At 25.0% G+C, this 24,637-nt stretch overlaps 1 protein-coding gene across 1 annotated transcript in view; it reads left to right on the plus strand.

Annotated features, from left to right (window-relative positions):
* The first annotated feature begins 1,652 nt into the window (after positions 1–1,652).
* Positions 1,653–24,637, plus strand: part of LOC111626983 (metabotropic glutamate receptor-like) — a 56,011-nt gene continuing 33,026 nt past the window's right edge. Inside the window, exons 1-3 of the mRNA XM_023370525.1 lie at positions 1,653–1,749; positions 19,402–19,630; positions 22,513–23,992. Coding sequence (XP_023226293.1) covers positions 22,636–23,992 — 1,357 coding nt within the window. The 5' untranslated portion in view covers positions 1,653–1,749; positions 19,402–19,630; positions 22,513–22,635. The remainder of the gene's footprint in view (positions 1,750–19,401; positions 19,631–22,512; positions 23,993–24,637) is intronic.

Genomic DNA, 24,637 nt, shown 5'->3' on the forward strand with positions numbered 1-24,637 from the left:
AGGCAGTTGAGTTTTATTGGTGGCTTGTTGAGTGTAGTGTTTTTATTGTTCTCCAACAAGCGTAGTTGAATTATCAAGCAAATNATTGAAATTCGATCAATTATTCTTCTACCACATAAATTATACAGTATCTAATAAATTACCCGTATTTTAGTATCAATTTCATCTATATTTTTTAAAATATAATTTATAAATGAAATGTTGTTATCGCATTTTAATTAGATAAATTTTATTATGATTCGTTAACATAATTAAAAGCTGTCAGGTTGATAAAAATTCTAATATATATTCTCAATTAACAATGATAAAGTTTCCGATCGTTATTATTATTTCTATCATAGACTGCGTTTTTTAATTAATATACAGTATATATATAAGAAAAAAAAATGAAATTGTAACGATAAACTTTATTTTCACTAATAATTAATAAAATAAAAATGAGATTTAAATAACAAATTTGGATCATAACAATAGGCTATTTAGAAATAAAAAAGTATAGTATTTTTATTTATAAATTTAAAAAATGTTTGTATTTGCTTCAATTCTTCAGTTATGAACTCACCAACGACCGAGTGAACACTGAACACTGGTCGCGGGTTCATGGCTCATCAATGGGCTGGTACATGGAGTTTTCTAGGTTTTCTTCACTTAAATAGGGATCAGTTTTCCATAGGAGGTCCTCCCGGAAGGGGAGATCTTTCTATGGTCGCTTGGCAGATCGTCCAAGTTGTATATTTGCTTTATTCTATCAATTCAATTCAATACTTTATTTATGATACATACATTAAATCAAAAACTAGTTAATTAAATGTCATCAACAACGTTTAAAAGGTAAACATTTTTAATAAAATTAAAAATAATTAAAATCTACTTTTATGTTTTATTAACTAGTTTAAAGCAACGAGCAGATACATCTATAATTTTCCTTTAAATAAGAAACATATTTACCATTCATTAGATTTTCCTTAAAAAATTGCTATCGTATACCAAAGCAATTAAATGTTTGCGTATTTAATTAATTCTAATTGACATCACTCAACTTATGAAAACAATATAAGGTACTGTACGTAACACCGAATAGTTTACATAAAATAATTAAACTTCTGGAGATGAATGAAGTAACGAATGTTTATTAAACAAATAATGTATTTACAAATATAAAATTTCATTAATGTTTTCATTAATTATAAAAATGTATTTATTGATGTCAAAGAAGTAGAATTATTGATTTAAAAATATTAATATTAATGCTTCAGAAGATCGATAGTTTTAACCGATTGATTGTAGAATTAAAATTGGTCTACTTCTATTTTACATTCAGTTTCCTTATAGATAATTGTTTATACCATTAATTAATTTCCTTTTACAAGTTTTCGTGTAGGTTCATGTTTCAAGACCTGTACGTTACTGAAAATGTGTACAGTACCTATACATTATCATATATCTTATGAATTTCGCTAAGTTACTTAAATTTATAGAAATTTGTTTACTCATTCTTTTCTATACCATTCCATTTACTTATGAAGACTTTCCTTAAAAAAAAACACATGGTTTGAGATAAATAAACACGAGAATTTATAGATAATTATTTTAAATATTTATAAATTTATTAATAAATATAAAATATTTAAATGTTTATGTATATTTATTTACAGAAATAGCAACATTTCCGAAAATAAGTTCAACAATCGCTCTCTAAAGAACAATTACAATTATGATTAAAGTTTAATTGATGTTTATCCCTATGAAGTAAGTTTGAAACGCTAAAAAAATTAATGTAATTAGTTGTAGTCATTGCTTAGTATCATTGATTTAATCAATACATTCATTTCTATTACTTACAAATCTTAATATAATAAATAGGGGAGATCGGGGCAACTTCGGCATGCGGGGCAAGTTTGTCAAGCGCTTTTTTTTAAAAACAAATTAAAAGGAGACTTTGGTTATAGGTTAGGCAGTTGAGTTTTATTGGTGGCTTCTTGAGTGTAGTGTTTTTATTGTTCTCCAACAAGCGTAGTTGAATTATCAAGCAAATTTTCATTTTCGTTGAATTCCATATAATATTTTTTTTCCATTTATATTGAATTGGCAGGTTTTGTTATAATTCCATGATAACGAAAGTTACTTTTCCTGTTAGATGGATGTAACTTCAACTTATTCACGTGGCCAGATCGTGGCTTGGCATTCTGTTCTCAGGGTTGTACTTAATGTTTCGAAATCATGACTAGCGGGGTAAGATCGGCAACATAAAGCCACATTAGAAGCAAAGGATAAAAATCAAACAGATGATAAATGAAAACATGTTTGCATTTGTTATTCATGTATATATGTCTTTGAACTTGCATTTCGTTGTAATAATATTAAATGGGTGTTGGATTTGTATTTCTTTGTTTTAATAGTGAATTCCAACTTATACATTGTTAATAACATAATTTTATATACGTGCCTATCTTGCCCCATTACTGTTGCCCCTATACCAGGGGCAACTTTAATAAAAATAACTAAAATAATTACAACTTTACAAAAAGAGAGAAGTTGCCGATCTTGGCCCTATACCCGGGGCAACTTCGTCAATTTCTCTCTTCTTGTAAAGTTGTAATTATTTTAATTATTTTTATTTCCAAACTGATTTTAACCAGTACTATAGTAAGGTAACATTCCAATAGACAATATGCAAAGCTTTTTTTTTCAGTTTACAGTAGTATTTGTTACACAAAATTTAAGTAAAGCTTAACATGCCGATCTTGCCCCGATCTCCCCTATATTAATGTATAAATATAAAATATCGGATTCAGTTATTTAAATCTATTAACAATTCTTTTATGAAAATTTTTAAAACAGTTGATTTCAGTAATTAACTAAGATCAGAAATTCAAAACAGAAACACTGTCTACTGCAAATATTTATGCATTAAAATATGATTGGAATTTGGTAAATGTTAAACTAGAAATTATAAAATTAGTGAGGATTTTAATTTAAATTAACAAGCTTTATTATAATAATTACATGTGTTACCAGTTGAAATGCGAAGTTAATACGCGAGTCTTTACTTTCCGAATTCTTATTAAAGTTTAAATAATCGTTATTGTTTGACTTCTTTCGATTTATATCTTATCTATTATACATTACTGTTTTATTCCTAATTTATTTGTTTGACATAGAAAGTGTGTTTATGAAAAACAAATAAAAAATAAGAAAGTAAAAATTCAAACAACGTAAGATGTTTTATTATTTTTAAGTTATGTGAATATTCACATATCTATAAGTACAGTGTATACGCATGTGTTCTCCTTATTAATATTAAAAGGATAACTTTCTTGTAAAGTGCTCACTAGTCACCAAATGGATAAAACCAATAAACACTATTAGTTGGTGATGGGTTGGTGCCTCACTAACAGGGCTGGCACGTCTGGTTTTTCGGTTTTCTTGATGTATATAATACCTAAATAGACGTTAGTTTCCCATAGAAAGTCTTCACGGCGATCTGCCAAGGTCTCTTACCTTGTGCAGATGACCTCAGTGTTGCATTCTTTTATTTCAACCATCCATTCCAATTATTGTAAAGTTCGTAAGAATATAAATATAAATTATTGTAAATATTTTGCTATTAATATTATTATACTATTTTTGGAATTTTAATATACAATGTCTACATTTAAATAATTTAAAACTTTATTTTATATCGTTAAGAAACAATAATTCTATAAAAATCATTATAATAGAAAAACTGTAAATGATAATATTAAATTTTCAAAATATTTCTAATTAGAAATAAAAGGAATTGGATATTTTAGATATTAAATTAAATTATTTTATTCAGATATAATATTAAATCCTATATTTTATATGAAATTAAAATAATCGCTCGTGCAAATCACATCGCAGATTCAAATGGTCTAATTCAAATACGTAAAGTGCAATTTGCTTCTAATTGATTTCATTAATTAAGCTTTCATGATAAAATAATAAATTATGATTATCGATAATCTCTTTAGCTCTAGATAATTTAGAACAGTTTTAAATAAATTGTAATTTAAATTATTTTAAATGTTAATATATTTTCTTATTATTTTTTCATCATAATATTACAGAGCTAAAAGAGCAAGCAAATAGGTGATAAAATTGTTTTTAATTTAGTTCATATTTAATTTCATCTCTTTTAATTAATTAAAAATGTGTTAATATTATTTCATAGTAAACGGAAATTAATAACGATTAAGAAAATTGCATTAAAATAAAAATTAAGATTAGATCTGAGGCATTGCGGGAATGTAACTGAAGATATGTTTACGATTATTTCTTCGTAGATAAAAATTTTGTATCACTTTTCTTTAATTCTCAAGTGATTGTATCTTCAACGAAACTGTTTGAGGCGAAGCGTTAGCGAAGTCTCTTTTGTTGCTTATAGATTTGAGTTCGTTCTCAAAACTTGATATGGCGATTTTGATTAAACTTTGCCATTTTACATAATGATCGCTGGTAGAAGCGCACGCAAATTTTATTCTTTTTTATACCAGCGGCGACGTCAGTGCCGCGTTAGCGGAAAGTGATCGTCATAGATGGTCACCGAAACAATATTATTGACTCAATTCTTAGTATTGGGCAGAAAATGAAATGTGTCTAATTATTGATAATTTTGAAAATATAGAACTTACACGTGTTTTAGAATTTCATCTAAAATATAAACTTAAAACAGATCGGATAAGATGTTCGAATTTATAACCAAACCATTTAAGATGCGAATTATATTCGTTTTCGACAGTTATTCGTCATTATTGATTTCTACACTGATTTATAATTCCGAGTTTGGTAGTGGCCACGTTAAATGGAATGCTTTGTCTCTAATAAACAAATGACTATTATTTCATATCCATTCTTGAAAACATTTAATTACACGAAATCTTTATTACACTTAATCGAAACATTATTACTATTTATATCTTCTGAAAATGGCAAAAGGAATCAAATATCAAGAGTTGTACCTAACGCTATAATTCATATCCAATTTCTTTGTCACCTAAAAGGAAGATGTATTAATCGGTTTTTATGTGTTCGAGGCAGAAAAAATTATAATCCTTAGAAAATAGAGAATGAAAATAAGAAAATATTTTCAATGCTTTTCATTATTTTCTATATTTTTGAGATAAGAAATAATTCTTTTATTATATAGTTTAAAAATAAATTACTTTATTGTAGAATTGAATTGAGTGTTTAAACTTTATACTTTCTATCACAAAGTGAATATGATATTCTACAATTACATACTTGTCGCTATTTAAATATAAAGAAATATTTATGATCTTTAAATAAAATAAATGTCGTCTTTCAAGTAAAAGAGAAAGAAAATGTTACATAAGAAAAATATTTGATTACCGTCATTAAATATTTCGTTATTCCTTATTTGGTTATAAATTATGTTCATATTGTTCATTGTTTTATAAACTTAAGCAATATATATATAGATATACAGCAGAAAGTTGATTATCCGGTTTTCAAAAAAAGAAAAAACTAGAAGATATAGATTTTGTACAATACATATAACAAAGTACAATACACAGAGACCAAACTCTCCATGTAACTACAAATTACTATGTCATCTGTCGATTGTAGCGCCGCGAAACTAGGTCATATATGTAACATTATGTTAGACTTTGAGTAAACTAATTTACTTTCAAATACAATAATTGCATTACAGTATTTATACTTCATGAAACTATAAATGCACAGTGCTTGATTTACTGTACAGTACCTAAAACACAAAAACAAACGAGTTTCTGGATTCTCCGAAATTTCGTTTATCCGAATGACCCATTTTCCTTCAAGTTTGGATAATTGAATTTCCGCTGTATATATTTAAAATGAGGAGAAATAAAAGAATCATTATATAGTACATTTTAAAATTTTAAAATAAAAACTTAATGATATTGACCGCATTATTATCGATTACTGTACAATGTACTAGCTACACTTGTTTAATATTTATAATTAATAAAAAAAATAACAATAAAGCAGGTTTATATAATTTAATTTTAATGCTTTGCATTGTAAATTGATCTCATTTATTAATTATATAGAGAACAAAAATTAATTATTTTAGATTCGAATTACATTATCATCATGTATACTCTTTATTTAATTATATTTTGTAAAAAGTAATTAAATTTTACTTATATTATTAAGTATCATTCGTTAAATTTATATTATACATTTTTAATAACATGAAAAGTTTTTTAAAAGGAAATATTCTTAAGGAAGTAACTCGGAAGATGAAAAACTATCTTATTTAGTGAAAAAATGTTGAGTTTATAAGTATATCTACAGGACTATTAATTCTAATTTTATATATCAAAAAGTGAATTCTATAAATATATATTTCCGGATAATTTTTCCTGAATCACTTGAAAAATCAATAAGTTAAACTCTTAGTGGAACACAGTGTGGCATTTGGAAATTCCGATAAAAACTCAAAAATCTTTACTTTCTTATGAAAAAAAAAAATTATATGTAAAGGCAAAAATTCTATTAAATAAAATACACAGCCATAAATTTAAAAAAAATAAATTATCTTTATAAAAAATTCATTTTTAGGTGTATTAGTTTCATTTATTTTATCAAATTTATATAAAATTTTTAAGCGTAATTTACTATAAATAATTGTATATCATAATTAAAATTTTTAAAAAATCATTTTTATAATTGTATTAAACTTCCGAATGTTTTATTAAGAAAAATAAAACATTCGGAAGTTTAATACAATTATCTTCTTGATAAAGCTTGTGATCTAATATCTTCAAGACGTTAATAAATAAATTGTAGAATTGTAAATATAAAAAAATTAGTAAAATTACTATAACCTTCTAATTATTCTTATATAATCATATTTGATTATATTATTATTATATATTATATAACACAATGGAAGTATTTATCTGCTAAAGTAATTGAAGCGATGTAAATGTTTACCATAAGTGGAAAAAAATAACGATTTTTAAATTACGTAATAGAGAATAAAAGAATGATTTATTTAGAGTATAAATACTGTATTATAAACAAGAAAATATCAGGAAAAAAAGAAGTAAACTGCGCACGCATACGCAAACATCTCTCTAAGAATCCCGGATGAAGAATAAACCTCAGAGATGCTGAGAAAGCTCTTACTGCAGTGTGCAAGTGCAGGAGATGTTAAACATCTACTGAAGAACATGTTGATTGACTCTTTAATTTGCTCTGAAAATTTGACAAAAAGGTAATTTTTAATATTCGTTTTCGATGCGTTTTCGTTATACTTCAGCACGCGTGACGCAGGAAAATTTTTCGAGCTTTGTTTAATATTAATACAATAAAATAATAATTAATTAGAAAATTGAATTTCGTAAATTTTATTATATTTATTTTTATTAAATTAAATGCATTGTTTGATATTTTTACCTTTGTTATAATAGTTAGCAATTTCCAAAAACTTGATCGTCTCAATATTGTATAGGTAGAAAAATTAATTAATTATAATAGTTACTGTTATCGAACTACATTCAAATTAATTTTTCTGCGCAACTTGACATGTAAGATGTTATATTATTCATAAACTTATCAGAATTGTAGCTGAATGTAAAATAAAATTAACACTTTGTAAGTGAAGATCACAATTAATTTTATAAAAAGAGAATTGCATAAGGAAAAGATACGAAACTGATAAAATAAAGGTTGACAGATCAAATATCATTAAACGTAAAGTTTATCAGTTCATTAGGTAAAGAGTATAGTACTAACCTCGATAATGGAAAAAAAAAATCTTCGACATATAATTTCAAATATAAACAATTAATAGTGCACAATGAAACCTTTCTAATAATTGCTTTAACAATAAATGTTTCTTAGTTTATTAATTATTATTTTAAAAAGTTAAAATGCATGAAATGCCTATTGATATCAAATTTAATAATTATTCTGTCTAAATATTTTTAAAAATATTATTCAAATTTATTTCTAATGAACAATTTAACAATAAAATAAATAAAATAATTACCTTTTTAACCCACCCAATTTAATATAAAATTGTCAACCAATTAAAAAAAATTTTTTCAATTATTTTCATTTTCGTAATTTAATTAAATATGATATTTCGAACATTTTGTGTTTATAATACTTGAATAATTATTTATAAAAATTTTTAATATTTAAAATAACTTTACATATTTTTAATATCGATAATATATTTGAATAAATATTAATGAGATTTTGGATCGCTCATATATGAGGAAAGAAATTATAATTAGATATTTTTTATATTATTTATTTAAAGCTATATATAATTTTAAATTTAAATGTTAATAACATTTTTAAAAGTTAAAGGATTTTGGTGTTTATTCTCTTCGTAATGTTTTATTTTTAAACTGAATGCAACCAATAATTCCATTTATTCTAATAATTAAATTAATTATAAATTTCAAATACGCGAAATTTGCTAATCTGTGAATGACACCTTACTCATAATGAATACAATACATTTTTTACAATAATTTATATAAACTTTTAATTGTTATTAAATAAATTAAGCGTAATTTTAAAATGAAATAACAAATCAAATTTAACACAAATTACTGTTATTAAAAAGTTAATCAAAATTTTAAAAAATACATTTTTTTTAAATAACTCTAAATTTCTTGTTAAATTACTTCAAATAATTATTTTATTGTATTTTTGCATACAATACGCAGTATAAAAGGTGTTGATGCTAATATCTGTCAATTAGTTTTATTTAATAAGTCAAGCGTAAGCTAATATTTCACATTGATATAGTTATAAATTGTTCACTTAATGTTTTTTTTTTATGCAAGTTTAGAATAAAATAAGCAATAGATTCAATAAATCGCACTTTAAATTGAATTATACGTGTTATTATTTTATAAAATCTTTAATAAATGCTTATATTTTATTAACCAATATTGATAGTGATTATATTCACAATAAAAATTCTTTATAAGATTAAATAGAACTGCAAATATATTTTTCCAGTAGAGTATTATATGTATTTTCTTGTGCGCCTCTGGCTTTATTTTAATTATAACTTTTTATGATTATATTATTCAAATTAAATGCCATTGGCTTTTTAATAAATATTAATAAACGTTTTAGATATTTTCAAATTTATATTTTGACTACGCCCTGTTTTCTATTTTGATGTATGATTCTCGAGATCGAAGAATGGATACACGATGTCATCACGTTTTATTCCTAGTCAGAGATATGAGTTTACGTGACAAGAAATTTTAAAGTACAGTAGTTCTTCTCTTATTTTCACTTCAGATGAAATTTTGAATAGTAGTGATTAATAACTTTATAGTAAAAAATATCTAGTTTACGATAGGAGTAGCAAGTCTGTGAAATTAGAATTTGTGTAGTAAATGCTACATTTTTACAAGGCTTATGGGTCTTAATAATTAGTCTGAAGTGAATGAAATTAATGTTTATTTATAAAACTTACGAGATTCTCTTCTAACGTAGGCTATATTATAATCGGAAATATCGGAAATAAATTTAAAATATCTGATTTTAAAATTAAATTTATTTATTAGATGTTATTTCGATCGTAAGGAATAATCAATTTATATATATGTTTATTATGGAAGTTTACTTCTAAAAGTAATTTGTTTTAATACACAGATTACATTTATCAATTATACTTATTAAATTGAAATAATTCAAATGTAATCATGTTGGTTTGTAATTAATTGAATGTATAGGGTTTATATTAATGTTTAAGATATGTTAAACATAATTTCGATAAAATATTAAATTATTAATATGATTTGTTTCTGCACAAAATTTACTGTGCCCAAAACATGTTTTTAAAATAATCAATCATATGAATGATATTCTTATAAACAAATGAGCACGGATAATTATTTTTAATTGCAAATAACCCCTTCTTTTATTTTTTATTTCCAATATTTTATACATTTGCACTACTTATTTTCTTATATTTGTCCAAAAGACTTAAAGAATTTTTTGAATTTTAATGTATAAAAATTTGGAATTTCAGTCTTTATGCCACTTCTTGATTAATTAAAACCAATTTTACGTAAAGCTTCTATAGAATAACCAAGTTAAATAAGCAATAATATTTAAAATAATTAAACTTGGTGTACTGTAAGTACATAAGAATATTTTTGTAGTTTTTTGAATAATTCGGTAATTAGCAATGCCATTTTAAAATTGTTAATCGCTATCAAATAATAAAATTAAAACATAATTAAATTCTCTTAAAATCTCTTTAAAATGTACAAAATAAAGAATTTTTTGTAAAATACATATTTTTTTATGCATAAATTTATAAATCTGTCTTCTGTTAATGTTTCAATATATTATTCTTTTGTCCGTCAGCAAATCAATACTACAGTAACTCTCGATATAGCCATTTGTTCGCAAACAAAAATGGTACTAAATCGTATTTCGCGTTAAACCGAGGGACCTCAAACATGAAAAAATGACGTCTAAACACAAGTTTAACGTTTTGAGTGTTTGAAAATCACATGGTTTGGAGGTAAAATGCCCTTTGCGATGAAATATAGTACATTTAATAATTCATAAATGCTGAAGTATTCTCTATTTAATATTTAAGAGAATTATAAGTTTGTGAGTATTCATTGCCTCTCTACGAGTGTAACTATGAGAAAAACGCTATATCGAAGTTTGACTGTATTTCTGTAATTAATTAAATTAATTAATTTTTTATAGATAAGTATCAAAATATTGTTATGAAGATAATTATTTATTTATTAAAAGATTCAGTAGTTAATATCCGAATGGTTAGAAATTACAGTATTTCTCTTAATAACATAACTTGTATTGAAACCAGTTACAATAAATAAACAAAATAAATACTTACGAAAATAGTTATAAAATTAAAAACGAAAAAGTAAATTGTAAAATGGCAATAAAAAATTACATGTTGCATAACTAGTTTTTAAACAAATATTTAATTGTCTTCCTTGAATGAACACGAGGGCTAAATACGAAGGTTTTTAAATGTGGCTGTAGCAGAAACTCTAAGATTTACTTCATTCTGAAAAAATTCTGTAAAAAAAATTATAAGAATAAAATGCAATTGAATTTCTATGACTGAAAACTCAGATAAATCCTTTATAGTAAGAGTAACATTAATAGAATTAGTATGAAATAAGTAGGATAATTTTTAAATTAAAAACTTATCGTATTTAATTCAGCGGTAAGTCGGTGTAATAAGCATGTAATAATAGTAAATTATACTGGAATGCAGTCTAGAATGATAAAAAATAAGAAAATTATGTATGAGAATAACCTAATAATTTTTGAGGATATTACAGTCTATAGTTTGTTTTAAACTGAAGTAATATGCTTTTCTATCCTATATAGGATATTATCAAGTTTAAAATATATTTAGGAATTAAAACAAGAAAATAATAGGAATTAAAACAAGAAAAGAATGTTTAATAAATACAATTATGTTATTTTAGTTTACAAGCATTTACTTAAAGTTGATACAGTCGACCCCCCTATAACACGGTAGATACGTCCCGCTTTTTATGAAATTCATGTTGTACGAGTCTTAAATATATGAGCCAATCACAGCCCGGCACGTATGCAATTTACGGACTACGGCTGTTTGAACGGTTTTCTTCCATAAAATTAATCGATTCTAGACTAATTTGACTCAACATTTCCAAAACACGTATAATTTTTTGGAATAATCCATATAAACTATGCTATCAATATAAATAAAAAATTGTAAGATTACTTACCGAGTGTGCACCGTTCGACGACGCCATTGCTTAAGCTTGTTTTCATAGTGGAGTGGTGCATCGAATGGCGCTCGCGTACTTCCTGATAAATTATTTTTCTGCGAAAAATTTGCTGAACTTTGGAGACATCATTAATATAAATATAATTTTTATGGCCATTAAATAATAAATGGTTTTTAGTAGGTCCGCTGCTCGTTTAAACACAACGATTTGTGCAATATCCGCTATTGGTCTAGATTCGACCAATCCTGTCTCGACACGAGTCGGCGATGACGTTTTATCGTATTTTACGAGTTTCTTTTAGCATGTTTATACGAATACGGTCGAAATTTTTTCGCCGCTATATACGAATTCGTATTATATGAACCCGTTTTATAGGGGGTCTACTGTATTTCACATTTGAAAACTTCGAAATCAACGTTATCGTATTTTGTTATATCTGTTTCACCCCGTGAGATTAACTATTTTTCAAAGTTTCACTTCTTCAGCTCGTTAGCAACATTAAATAATTGATTTGGTCTAATTAGATTATGCTATAGGACGGTTTCCGAATGTTCTGGGATATTTCTTTTCATTAGTTCTATTGCAACGTGTAATTAAAGAATAACGTGAATAATACCAATATTATATTAATTTACCATAATATAGCGTAATCGAACATTACAAAAGACTTAACGTATAGTACATATACAATACATATATATTAATTTTTTGTATGCCTAATGTCTGCTTGTGTAATGTGTTAGCAAATTAGTATAATACCATAAGAATTTGTTGATTTCATTCTTTAATTACAGATTGAAATGGATAACATTCCAAAATAGTAATTGAAGACTAGTAGAAAAAATATCTTAGAACATAGAAACCGTCTTTAACGTAATTTAATTAGGCCAAATCAACTACAGTAGAGCGTCGTTTATCCGAATCAATTGGGGACTGGGGTTGTTCGGATAACTTATTTTTCGGATAACCGATTATGCACGAAAAAATATATTAACCTATCCCGTTTGAAATTTGTCTTTGTCGCGTGTCGCTTCGCGTTGAATTTTCGTCGATGTTAAGCTTAACGTAAACTTTTTAAAATAATAATCGTGGCTATTGTATCGTTAAAAATTATTTCTTTATTTTGTACAAACAAAATAAATATATTGAAAAATATAAAAAAAGTAAAAAATTATACTTCAGAAGTTAATTTAGTATGAAAAACGTAAAATATTTGAGTAGCCCAAGACATAGCCAAAGATTGCAGCGCCACAGCACTGGCGAAAATTTAAATTTGGCGACTGGAATTCTTTCGGATAAACGACGCTCTACTGTATTTGATATACCTAACTAGCTATTGAAGTTAACAAAAAATAGCTAATCTCAGTAGGATTAATTAAACAGATATATGTAATAAATTAAAGAATACTTTAAAAATTACTGTTAAGGTGAAAAAATCTCATTCTATCATAAAAATAAGAACATTTAAAGTATTTGTAGTAAATTATATAATATTGTACTTTAAGATACAATATTATATAAATGACATCTTATGATAGTAATTGAATAAGAAACTAGACGTACTTCAGAAAAGTTAATTAGAAGCATCATTGCTAAACATTACTAGAAAACCAGTATAATTCTTACGTTCGCAAATAAAAATAATTCGCGATACAGTAGATCCCGAATAATTTAATTCCAATATAAAAGTTGTATACAATAATTTATAAAATAATTTTCCGACTAAGAGACAAATTTATTTATTTATCTCTAAAAAACTCTCAGTATGTATTTTAATGTAAATTAATCTGAATTTTATCTTGACAAAAGCATAATTTTAACATATTTTTTTCAAATAATTTGCCTTCATACTTTTGCAATAATTATACATTTTATTCCAAAGCATTCCATTAATATAAATTCTATATTATATAATTAGCTTGTGTTCTTTGTAGCTTGTGTTATATAATTAGCTTGTGTCATTATATAACACAAATTGAATAATTCTTAGACTTTGTTGTAATGCAATATTTTACACCATAAACTACAAGGAAAAAATAACATTTTTGAATATTATAAATGAACATATTTAATTTTTTAAATAATTAAAATTTATAAATAAAATATACTTTTTATTAGCTAATAAAACGATTAGAGTTTTTTCTTGCTTAAACATTTACAGAATTAGTAAATATTCGAAAAAATAACGGTAAAAATTAAAATAAATGAATTGCATAATTAAAAAGACGATAATAAATTATAAAGTATAACGATGATTACAACCAGGATATTAAAAGAAGTCAATATAATGTAATTTATAACTTTAATTTCAGACTATTCTAGACTTTTATCTTTTTAAATATACTAGGAGAAATTACAAAAAGAACTTTTTAGAAATAATTTTAATCAAAAGCGTTTAAATATTAATTTAAATAGAAAGAATAATGGAGCTAAAAAACAGCAAACTGTTTATTGAATTATGTAGTATTAAGAGGAAGAAATCTTTGAGAAATGATCTAAAAGTCAGATTAAAATGAAATTTTAAATAAATTGAACATTACAGAACTATCTATCTTGCATATATATTTAATCTTGTAAACAATTATTTAAGTATTTTTCTAACTCTTGAAGATTCGATATAAATTTTTATTTCTTTCGATCGATTAACATCAAAAGCAATTTCTAATCTTGTTCAGTCTAAAACGATAAAATATTTATCCGATAAAATAGGTCGTTAATGTCAACTTTAATCTATTTGTTTATATTTCCAATTCGTAAAAACTTGACATTTCCATTTCGTTAAAAATCGATGCAAGAAACATTCGTCTTTATATTATTCAAATGTATTTCTGTCGTTCCTTTTTTTTATCTTTCATACTTTTTTGACTTTTAAAAACTATCAAATTATAAAAACATAAATATTAAATGTAGCATCAAGTACCTGACAAATTAACTTTGCGTGCATCTAAGTAACAAAGCAACTAAACAACTAAGCCAAAGCTTTCATATGAAACGAACTAAGTCATTGGTTTGCTTACTTAAAAATACCTTTTTTTCTTATTTGTCGCTACTTTCATAGTAAAAAATATATTTCTAATTGACTTAAATAGCATATTTATTGTATGTTTTTATATGCTGCAAGATATACATTTGTAAAGAACGTAAAATTACATTCGATCACAAACGAAGGATGATGATCAATAGATATTCAAATAGTTCATGAATAGTATAGTACGCTTTTTATAATTTGAAAGGTGGGGCAATTGAAAGGTAGATTTATATTTCTTCAGTTCAAAAAAGATATACTGCAAATTTTTTTAAAGTGGAATCTGCACTCTAAAAATACTTTTTGGGATATCGGCTACTATAGAACTTGCTAATAATTTCCGGATTTATCTGCTTTATATTTTTCAGGAAGTTCAAATGCAAAAGATGAATAAAAAATTCAATCAATTTTTAGAATTTATTCAAAAATAATAGATGAAGTACATTTGTAATAACATTAAATCAAAATTAACTTGCTTTAACGTTTGTTTTCCTAAAAGAGACGAGGAAATAAAACATAATCATGATTTTAAAAAAATCTGTTCGATGAGAGAAGTTAGATAAAACTTAATATAATTTGATATTGTTCTTATTTTTAGTTTATATTTCATGATTTTATTATATTTGTAATACATACGAGAATAATAAATTATTTTATAAATTAATTTTGTTAATTTTCTAATTTATAAATGGAAATTTTTATTTGAACGATAGAAATATTGCTTAAATAAAAATTCCTGCTGGATTAAAAATTCGTTTTATAAATTATTGTATTTGTACTAATTTAAATACGACCTTTAGCGTATGTTAAAGTGTATAATGCAAAAAATATTATTAAAATAAAAATTGTATTTTAATTTATAAATTTAGAAGAAAAAATATGAAGTTTGTACGCTTAACAATTTAAATTTTTTTTCATAAATAATCGAGATTTGTTTAACTATTTCATAATCGAAAAAATAAAATTTTGCGCAAATAAAAAGTTAGAAATTAAAATTCAAAATTGATAGAGAAAAGTTTAAATTGTTTTTCTAACCTAAGGGCTTTTAATGTTGTATTTAATCACAATAAACTTATTATTTTACAATTTTTTTTTCAAATTATATGTTAATAATTATAGCACGGTTAAATTTAAATACAGCAGCCTACAGATGTAATTAAATAACGTTTTCCAATATCATTGGAATTTTTTTTTCAATGCAATTTCTTGTACTCTTTGAAATCAAAAAACAAAACAACTTTCAAGAAATAAAAGTTTTCTAATTAAGTTTTGTATGAAAGTTAGTTCCGAGTTGTTGAAAAATTTAATTTTTTTCCCTTTCAAAAAAATCTGCTTTGCATTTAAAATTTTCGTAAAAATAACCCAGAAAAATTTATTTTCACTTAAATTTAATGTTTCGTTTGTATTTACAATTTTATGTATTATTTTAAAACATTATTTTTACGACACAATTAATATTTTCGAATAAATATAGTCAAATTATCTAATCTAATTAGTACAAAATTTATTGTAATTGTTTGATAATGATTTTTTATTGTAGAAACTCTGTAATACTTAATACGAAAGTATATATAAAATGAATTGTTCATATTTTTTAGCATTATTTAATAAAAATAAAATCTTTTAATGCCTGTAATACAATAATTGATTATAAATTAGCTCGTTATACAGTTATTTTATTAGAAATATGCAATTTTTAATTTGTACAATTCGTAATACATAATAAAACAACACAGAGTAGTGAAATTATAATTAAGAGTACATAATGAAGTTATATGCAACATGAATTGTGTGATGTTAAATTTTACATATTCTGGAATATCAAAGCCAGTCCAGAAGAACCCAAAGGGGTTCAAAAATTTAAAATATTTCAATAATTAATAAGGACCTTTTATTAACTCGTGCACGACGTTCCGCTACAATATATTTACTATTATATATGTGTTTAACAACAACGTTTTGAACTTAATGAGGAACGTAAAGGGGGACTACAAGGTTTTAAATCACGTAAACGCTCTTGGATACGCCCTGTTTGAAGTCATTTTAGTAAAATATTTTTATTTTATAAAACTGATCAATAGTATAGAACAAAAAAAATGTATCGTTATAATATTCTCGACAAATTTTCTACGTTACTTCGTACGAATACATTTGGTAATTTATTGCAATTTACAGATATGATAATAAAATGAAATTTTATAAGATTATTATGGTTTTCCTGATCCGTTTTTTTATATAAAATGTATATTATTTAAATGATTATTCGAAAGTCTGAAGTTTCATATATTTCAGTTTTATATATTTCAATTTAAATAAATCGATGTAAAAATTTTTAGGACGATACATGAGACTTGACTATACATCTGAAAGGAAATATTCGAGGAAACATATTTCAAAATCGTGACATTTCTTTTTTCTTTTTAACTTACATATGTGGATTTGTTTCTTTTATGTTGCCTGCAGATAAAATCGATTCTCAAACATCTAATATTTTAAAAATGTAATTAAGTTTATATTCTAAAATATTCATATAATAATTTAAATTATATATAGAAAAATTTCATGATAAACTGTATATAAACTCATTATTTAATATTAGTTTATTGTGACGATATTGTACTGATTTAACTTGTGATGAAATTTCACCCGCAAGTTAAATCAGTATAAATAAGTCCTATTAATAGAATGTAGTCACAATAGACTAATATTAATAAACAAATATTTAAAGGAACAGAAGCAATAACTTAATCCTTGGATATTTAGTTTAAAACTCGTTATTTCTCTAATTACTAATTATACTTTGTATAATTATATAATATATTGTCACATTTAAAATAATAATAATATAATGTGATATGATATTAATACACATAAAAATAACACTTGGAATGAATACAAGTGGTAACGTAACTAGAGCCGATATTAGGGGAACCCGAATCGTGCAAACTCACGTTTACTCCTGTACTACTGTCTTTAGTAGTGTTTTAAATGAAGAGTAAACTCTTAGATATTATACATATATGCATCTATAAATGCGTTTGTCTCATTCAAATTTTTTTTCTGCTTATTTAATTTTTTTAAATTTATTATTTGTATAAATATGTGGGACACCTCCCTGATTGCTACTAAATATAAGGCCTAATCGTTCAGATTAATCATCCTTTGTTTCTTTTTAATTTCATATAACAGAGTAGCGTTACATCTCTAATTTATAATATTACTTTTATATGTTATTCCTATTACTTTCCGGGCTGTTATACACAACAGAAAAAAGTATGGCGATCGGTTAAAAAATGACCTCCTAATTATGTTGTAAGTACATCTCTTCGATAATAAAAAAGGACTGTTGAAAAGATCGGTGTAATTTTTTATATATTTAAAAAGGTATATATAGTAAATGACCCCCAAGATTATTACATTTTTAGACTCAGGGGACCTGGAAACGTCGAAGAATTCAAAAATTATTCGAGGTAATTTCTGTATGTATGGAAGTTTGTGTTTGTGGCACGATTTTGTTCACCCTCTTTGAAGCTTAATAACTCCTATACTTTTTGTCGAAAATTTTTCAGGGAGGTTTGTTTATTGGGGAGATTGATGCTGTTAAATTTTGATAGTTAAAAGTTGAAAAGTGGTGATATAAAGGGGGTCGTGTGTATCTCCAGTAGGATCGAACTTATGACGATTTTACTTATTAGCATTTATAATTTTTTATAAAACTCATCCATAACCTCAAAATAAAGCTTTTTGTCATTTTATAATAGTTAAAAACATAAAAACGTTTAAAAATAAAATATTATAACAGATGGCATCATCAAAATTCTAAATATTGCTGGGAAAGTTAAGTCTCGTTACTGGATTTTTTATTATTTGTTAGGCTGCAATTTGAAAAAAAAACTGTGGACCTATAAATTGTCACTTTTCTCCGTCAGCTTAATCTTGAGAAAGGCGTTAGAAAAATGAAAGAAGAGACCAGATATAAAAGATCAGGGGCAAATAGCTTCGATTAACTATATAAGATCTTTCAATGTAAACCGGAAGTTACGTTATTTCAATTTAAAAATTTTCCCTGAAAGCAGTTAATAATGATCTGCACGACTCTATTGTTAAAAGAAAAGTATGAGGAACAGGGACAAGCCACTTCTAATTTGAGGTGGAGAGCATATATTTTAAATACAATAAATTTATAATATGATTTAAAATTGCAGCCCGGCATTGTGAAGATGTCACAATAAATAATTGCTCGTTATCAAACTATATTTGTAATTTCTTAATTATTTATTTCACATACATTATTCTGTTCAGTACATAGTAAAATATTATTATAAAATTTTATAATGATAAATATGTAATGAAAAATATAAAATATTCGCTCTTCTTACGAAAAATTGTTAGCACACAATCTTAATTTAATATTAATATGTTTACTCTCAATATTTCACTTATTTTATTCCGTAAATATTAAGAGAATTATACTAAATAACTTACAGTAAGAAAAGCGATTATTTATTAATATTTTAAATGATAATTGGCATTTTAGCTTGTAAATATTTAAATTAAGAGTATTTTGAAATTTATAAAAAGTTTCATGACTTTCAGAAAATAAATTATAGGTAGTGCCATCTCTAATATGAACAACTTGACGTCCATCCTCTGATCCATGAAGATATCCTGAAACTACCTGAAACCCATTGTGATCAAGGGTATCTATCACAATGGTATCAATAGACGAAACTCCAACTTTACCATCATCCATAATCAATTTGGATTTGGAGAATAGAAATGATAAAGTTTTCTTCATTCGAAGATATGTCGTTTCCTGTATGAAGTGAGTATTTTTCTAGAAAATGTTACTACGAATTTTCAAGTTTTCACTAACCAATTGTATTTTTTAATATAAAAGTAAATGAATTCAAAGTAAATAATTAATAAAAGTTTGAATTCTGTAATAATATATTCAAAAAAAAAATTTCAGTACAGAGTTACAGTTATTTTTAATAAACTATAAATTTATTTTGAAGTCGATGTATTGTTTTTAATAATTTATATATAAAAATTTATACTTATAAACAATGATTTAAATAATTAAAAACCAAATGTTTTATTCTAATAAACAAAATTTAGAATTATTTTTTTTTGTAATCTTTAATAAAATAAATTCGCAAGAAATCAAATTATTAAACTGAAAAAATTATAGGAATGCACGAATTAAATTCAATTGACTGACTATTTCCAACAACAATGTGGGCTTATATATATTTATTATTACAGTATTTTTTCATTCATATTCATAGTATGCTCATTCTGAGATGCATATAGAAATGCATTGATGAATTACTTTTATATAGAAGGTCATTCAACAATGCTTTACTATACGCATTGTAATATTACTTGTGAATATTTTGCACATCGTTATATATTAAATATTATCATAAAATTAAATAAATCCATTATAATAACTTTTAATATTTGATTTTTATTATTAATATGAAATGTCAATAAACCTATTTAGCGTTGTCTAAAAAAAAGCATTTCGTCTTTTACATAAAGTTATTTTATTCATGAAAATAAAATTTTTTGTACTTGTAATATTAATATATAATAGTCTAAGAAAGATTTTATGTAAATATATATTGCATCAGAATTTGCTGCTATTAATATCTCGTTAATATTGATTCGAATGAATGAAAAAATAATGAAATAAAAAGAGTAATGCGTATTATTTTCAATTTTTTAATGTAATTTGTTTATATTAAAGTCGGAACATCGCAGTATTGTTTAATTTAAAAGCTTATAATAATATTTTATTACAGTATATATATATTAAATTTCATTATAAAGTAAGAATTTTTTTGCATTTACACATAGANATTTAAAAATTTTCCCTGAAAGCAGTTAATAATGATCTGCACGACTCTATTGTTAAAAGAAAAGTATGAGGAACAGGGACAAGCCACTTCTAATTTGAGGTGGAGAGCATATATTTTAAATACAATAAATTTATAATATGATTTAAAATTGCAGCCCGGCATTGTGAAGATGTCACAATAAATAATTGCTCGTTATCAAACTATATTTGTAATTTCTTAATTATTTATTTCACATACATTATTCTGTTCAGTACATAGTAAAATATTATTATAAAATTTTATAATGATAAATATGTAATGAAAAATATAAAATATTCGCTCTTCTTACGAAAAATTGTTAGCACACAATCTTAATTTAATATTAATATGTTTACTCTCAATATTTCACTTATTTTATTCCGTAAATATTAAGAGAATTATACTAAATAACTTACAGTAAGAAAAGCGATTATTTATTAATATTTTAAATGATAATTGGCATTTTAGCTTGTAAATATTTAAATTAAGAGTATTTTGAAATTTATAAAAAGTTTCATGACTTTCAGAAAATAAATTATAGGTAGTGCCATCTCTAATATGAACAACTTGACGTCCATCCTCTGATCCATGAAGATATCCTGAAACTACCTGAAACCCATTGTGATCAAGGGTATCTATCACAATGGTATCAATAGACGAAACTCCAACTTTACCATCATCCATAATCAATTTGGATTTGGAGAATAGAAATGATAAAGTTTTCTTCATTCGAAGATATGTCGTTTCCTGTATGAAGTGAGTATTTTTCTAGAAAATGTTACTACGAATTTTCAAGTTTTCACTAACCAATTGTATTTTTTAATATAAAAGTAAATGAATTCAAAGTAAATAATTAATAAAAGTTTGAATTCTGTAATAATATATTCAAAAAAAAAATTTCAGTACAGAGTTACAGTTATTTTTAATAAACTATAAATTTATTTTGAAGTCGATGTATTGTTTTTAATAATTTATATATAAAAATTTATACTTATAAACAATGATTTAAATAATTAAAAACCAAATGTTTTATTCTAATAAACAAAATTTAGAATTATTTTTTTTTGTAATCTTTAATAAAATAAATTCGCAAGAAATCAAATTATTAAACTGAAAAAATTATAGGAATGCACGAATTAAATTCAATTGACTGACTATTTCCAACAACAATGTGGGCTTATATATATTTATTATTACAGTATTTTTTCATTCATATTCATAGTATGCTCATTCTGAGATGCATATAGAAATGCATTGATGAATTACTTTTATATAGAAGGTCATTCAACAATGCTTTACTATACGCATTGTAATATTACTTGTGAATATTTTGCACATCGTTATATATTAAATATTATCATAAAATTAAATAAATCCATTATAATAACTTTTAATATTTGATTTTTATTATTAATATGAAATGTCAATAAACCTATTTAGCGTTGTCTAAAAAAAAGCATTTCGTCTTTTACATAAAGTTATTTTATTCATGAAAATAAAATTTTTTGTACTTGTAATATTAATATATAATAGTCTAAGAAAGATTTTATGTAAATATATATTGCATCAGAATTTGCTGCTATTAATATCTCGTTAATATTGATTCGAATGAATGAAAAAATAATGAAATAAAAAGAGTAATGCGTATTATTTTCAATTTTTTAATGTAATTTGTTTATATTAAAGTCGGAACATCGCAGTATTGTTTAATTTAAAAGCTTATAATAATATTTTATTACAGTATATATATATTAAATTTCATTATAAAGTAAGAATTTTTTTGCATTTACACATAGAAATAAATTATATAATTTTATTTCAGTCAAAGATTTAATCTTGGTTCCAGAAAATTCTTATGTATGCTTCGAAACTTCCACAGAAAATGAAAAGCTGGACGGGCGGCTAAAAAGTATCCAAGTTTAGATTTTGACATCATCAGATAATAATGGAGCTTCATGTTATGATCTCCAGGCTCCTTCTCACCTGTGTCCTTCTGTGTCTCTCGCCTTTCATTCATAAAACGTTTGGCAAGAAAGTGCATGTGCCTGGTGATATTATTATCGGTGGCCTGGTGCCAATTCATCAAAAATCATTGAAAAAAGACGGTAAATGTGGCGAGATAAACAAGGACAGAGGGATCCAGAGACTGGAAGCAATGTTATTCGCAATTGATAAAATCAACAATGATCCTAATTTGTTAGGTCATATCAAATTAGGTGCCATAATCTTAGATACTTGCGCTAGTGATAGCTATGCTCTTAATCAATCCATGGAATTTATTAGAGCATCTGTGAATACAATAGATGCCAGTTCCTTTGAGTGTAAGGATGGTAGCCAACCAAAAATGAAAGCGGTAACTAAAGCAATTACTGGAGTAATTGGTGGTTCTTATAGCGAAGTTTCTGTGCAAGTCGCCAATTTATTACGATTATTTAGGATACCACAGATAAGTCCTGCTTCAACGAGTATATCGTTAAGTGACAAAACACGTTATGACTTTTTTGCAAGGACGGTACCACCTGATAGACATCAGGCAAATGTACTTGTAGATCTAGTACAGAAATTCAATTGGTCTTATGTGTCTCTGGTGGCATCCGAGGGACAATACGGAGATTCTGGAATGACTGCTTTCACTAAGAAAGCTCGTAATAAAAAAATATGTATAGCTGTAAGTGAAAAAATACCACACTCACCCACTGAAGAATCATACGATCACATATATAAAAACTTGCTATCAAAACCAAATGCGAGAGGTGTGGTACTTTTTACAAGAGCTGAAGATGCTAAAGGAATTTTAAAAGCAGCCAAAAGACACGGTGAAAATCACTTAATTTGGATAGGAAGTGACGGTTGGGGAACACAAGAAAAATTAATGGAAGGTCTGGAAGATGTTGCAGAAGGTGCTATTACTGTAGAATTGCAATCCAAAGAAATTGAAGAATTTGATTGGTATATGAAAAACAAAACTGTTTACAATAACAAAAGAAATCCATGGTTCAAAGAATATTGGGAAAGTGTGTTTTCTTGTAAGCTTCCTCCTAATGGTTTAGAAGAAAAAGACACAGAAAACAACACAGAAAATGTTGTTTGTTCACCTCACTTGAGATTAGACGAATCGGTTGGTTATAAGCAAGAATCTAAAGTTCAGTTCGTAGTGGACGCTGTATATGCATTTGCTCATGCTTTGCATGCTGTATGGACGAAATTATGCAAACCTCGAAACGAATCATATTGCAGTGAAATGGAAGAATTAGATGGAGGAATTTTATACAAAGACTATCTTCTCAAAGTTTCATTTATAGGTAGGTTTCAGATTTAATTCATTTTTCATATCTTAGATAAGAGTCAAATATTAAAATTATAAAATAATAATAATCCTCTTACTCTAGTCATTAAATAACATTCAATATTTTCAGTTATTTAAATAAAATTTGAAGCCATTTTTCAAGTATAAAAGATAACAGAAGCATTTCTTACTTATACCGTAATTAATTCTAAGATAGAACTAGTAATACATAATTTATATATATAACAATACATATGATTTCATAATAATAAATGTCAAGATTTGATTTTGAATACTGGTTTCATACATGTGTTTGATTATTTTATTTATTTTCGAATATTACAATAAACAATACTGACATTTGTACAGAGCTACTGCCTATATTTATTCAATACAAATAAAAATGTATTTAAATAAATATTGGATAACAAGGTGCAAAATATTAAATAAATATTTACATAAAAATATTCTAAGGTAAAAGTTTAACGAATAAAATTATTTTTAAAGAATAACATAGTTNGTACTTTGACTGTCCAATACAGCCCCACCACGTGTCACAACAGTCTGCCATCTAGTGGCGGTGAAAGGGAAGGTATCAGTTGAGCATTTGGCAGTGTGACAGTTGCATGAGAAAATTCTGTTCCCAGCAAAGCGCCATTAT

The sequence above is a fragment of the Centruroides sculpturatus genome, unplaced genomic scaffold (genome assembly GCF_000671375.1).
Source record: "Centruroides sculpturatus isolate CEXI.00-Female unplaced genomic scaffold, Cexi_2.0 scaffold467, whole genome shotgun sequence".
NCBI lineage: Eukaryota > Metazoa > Arthropoda > Arachnida > Scorpiones > Buthidae > Centruroides > Centruroides sculpturatus.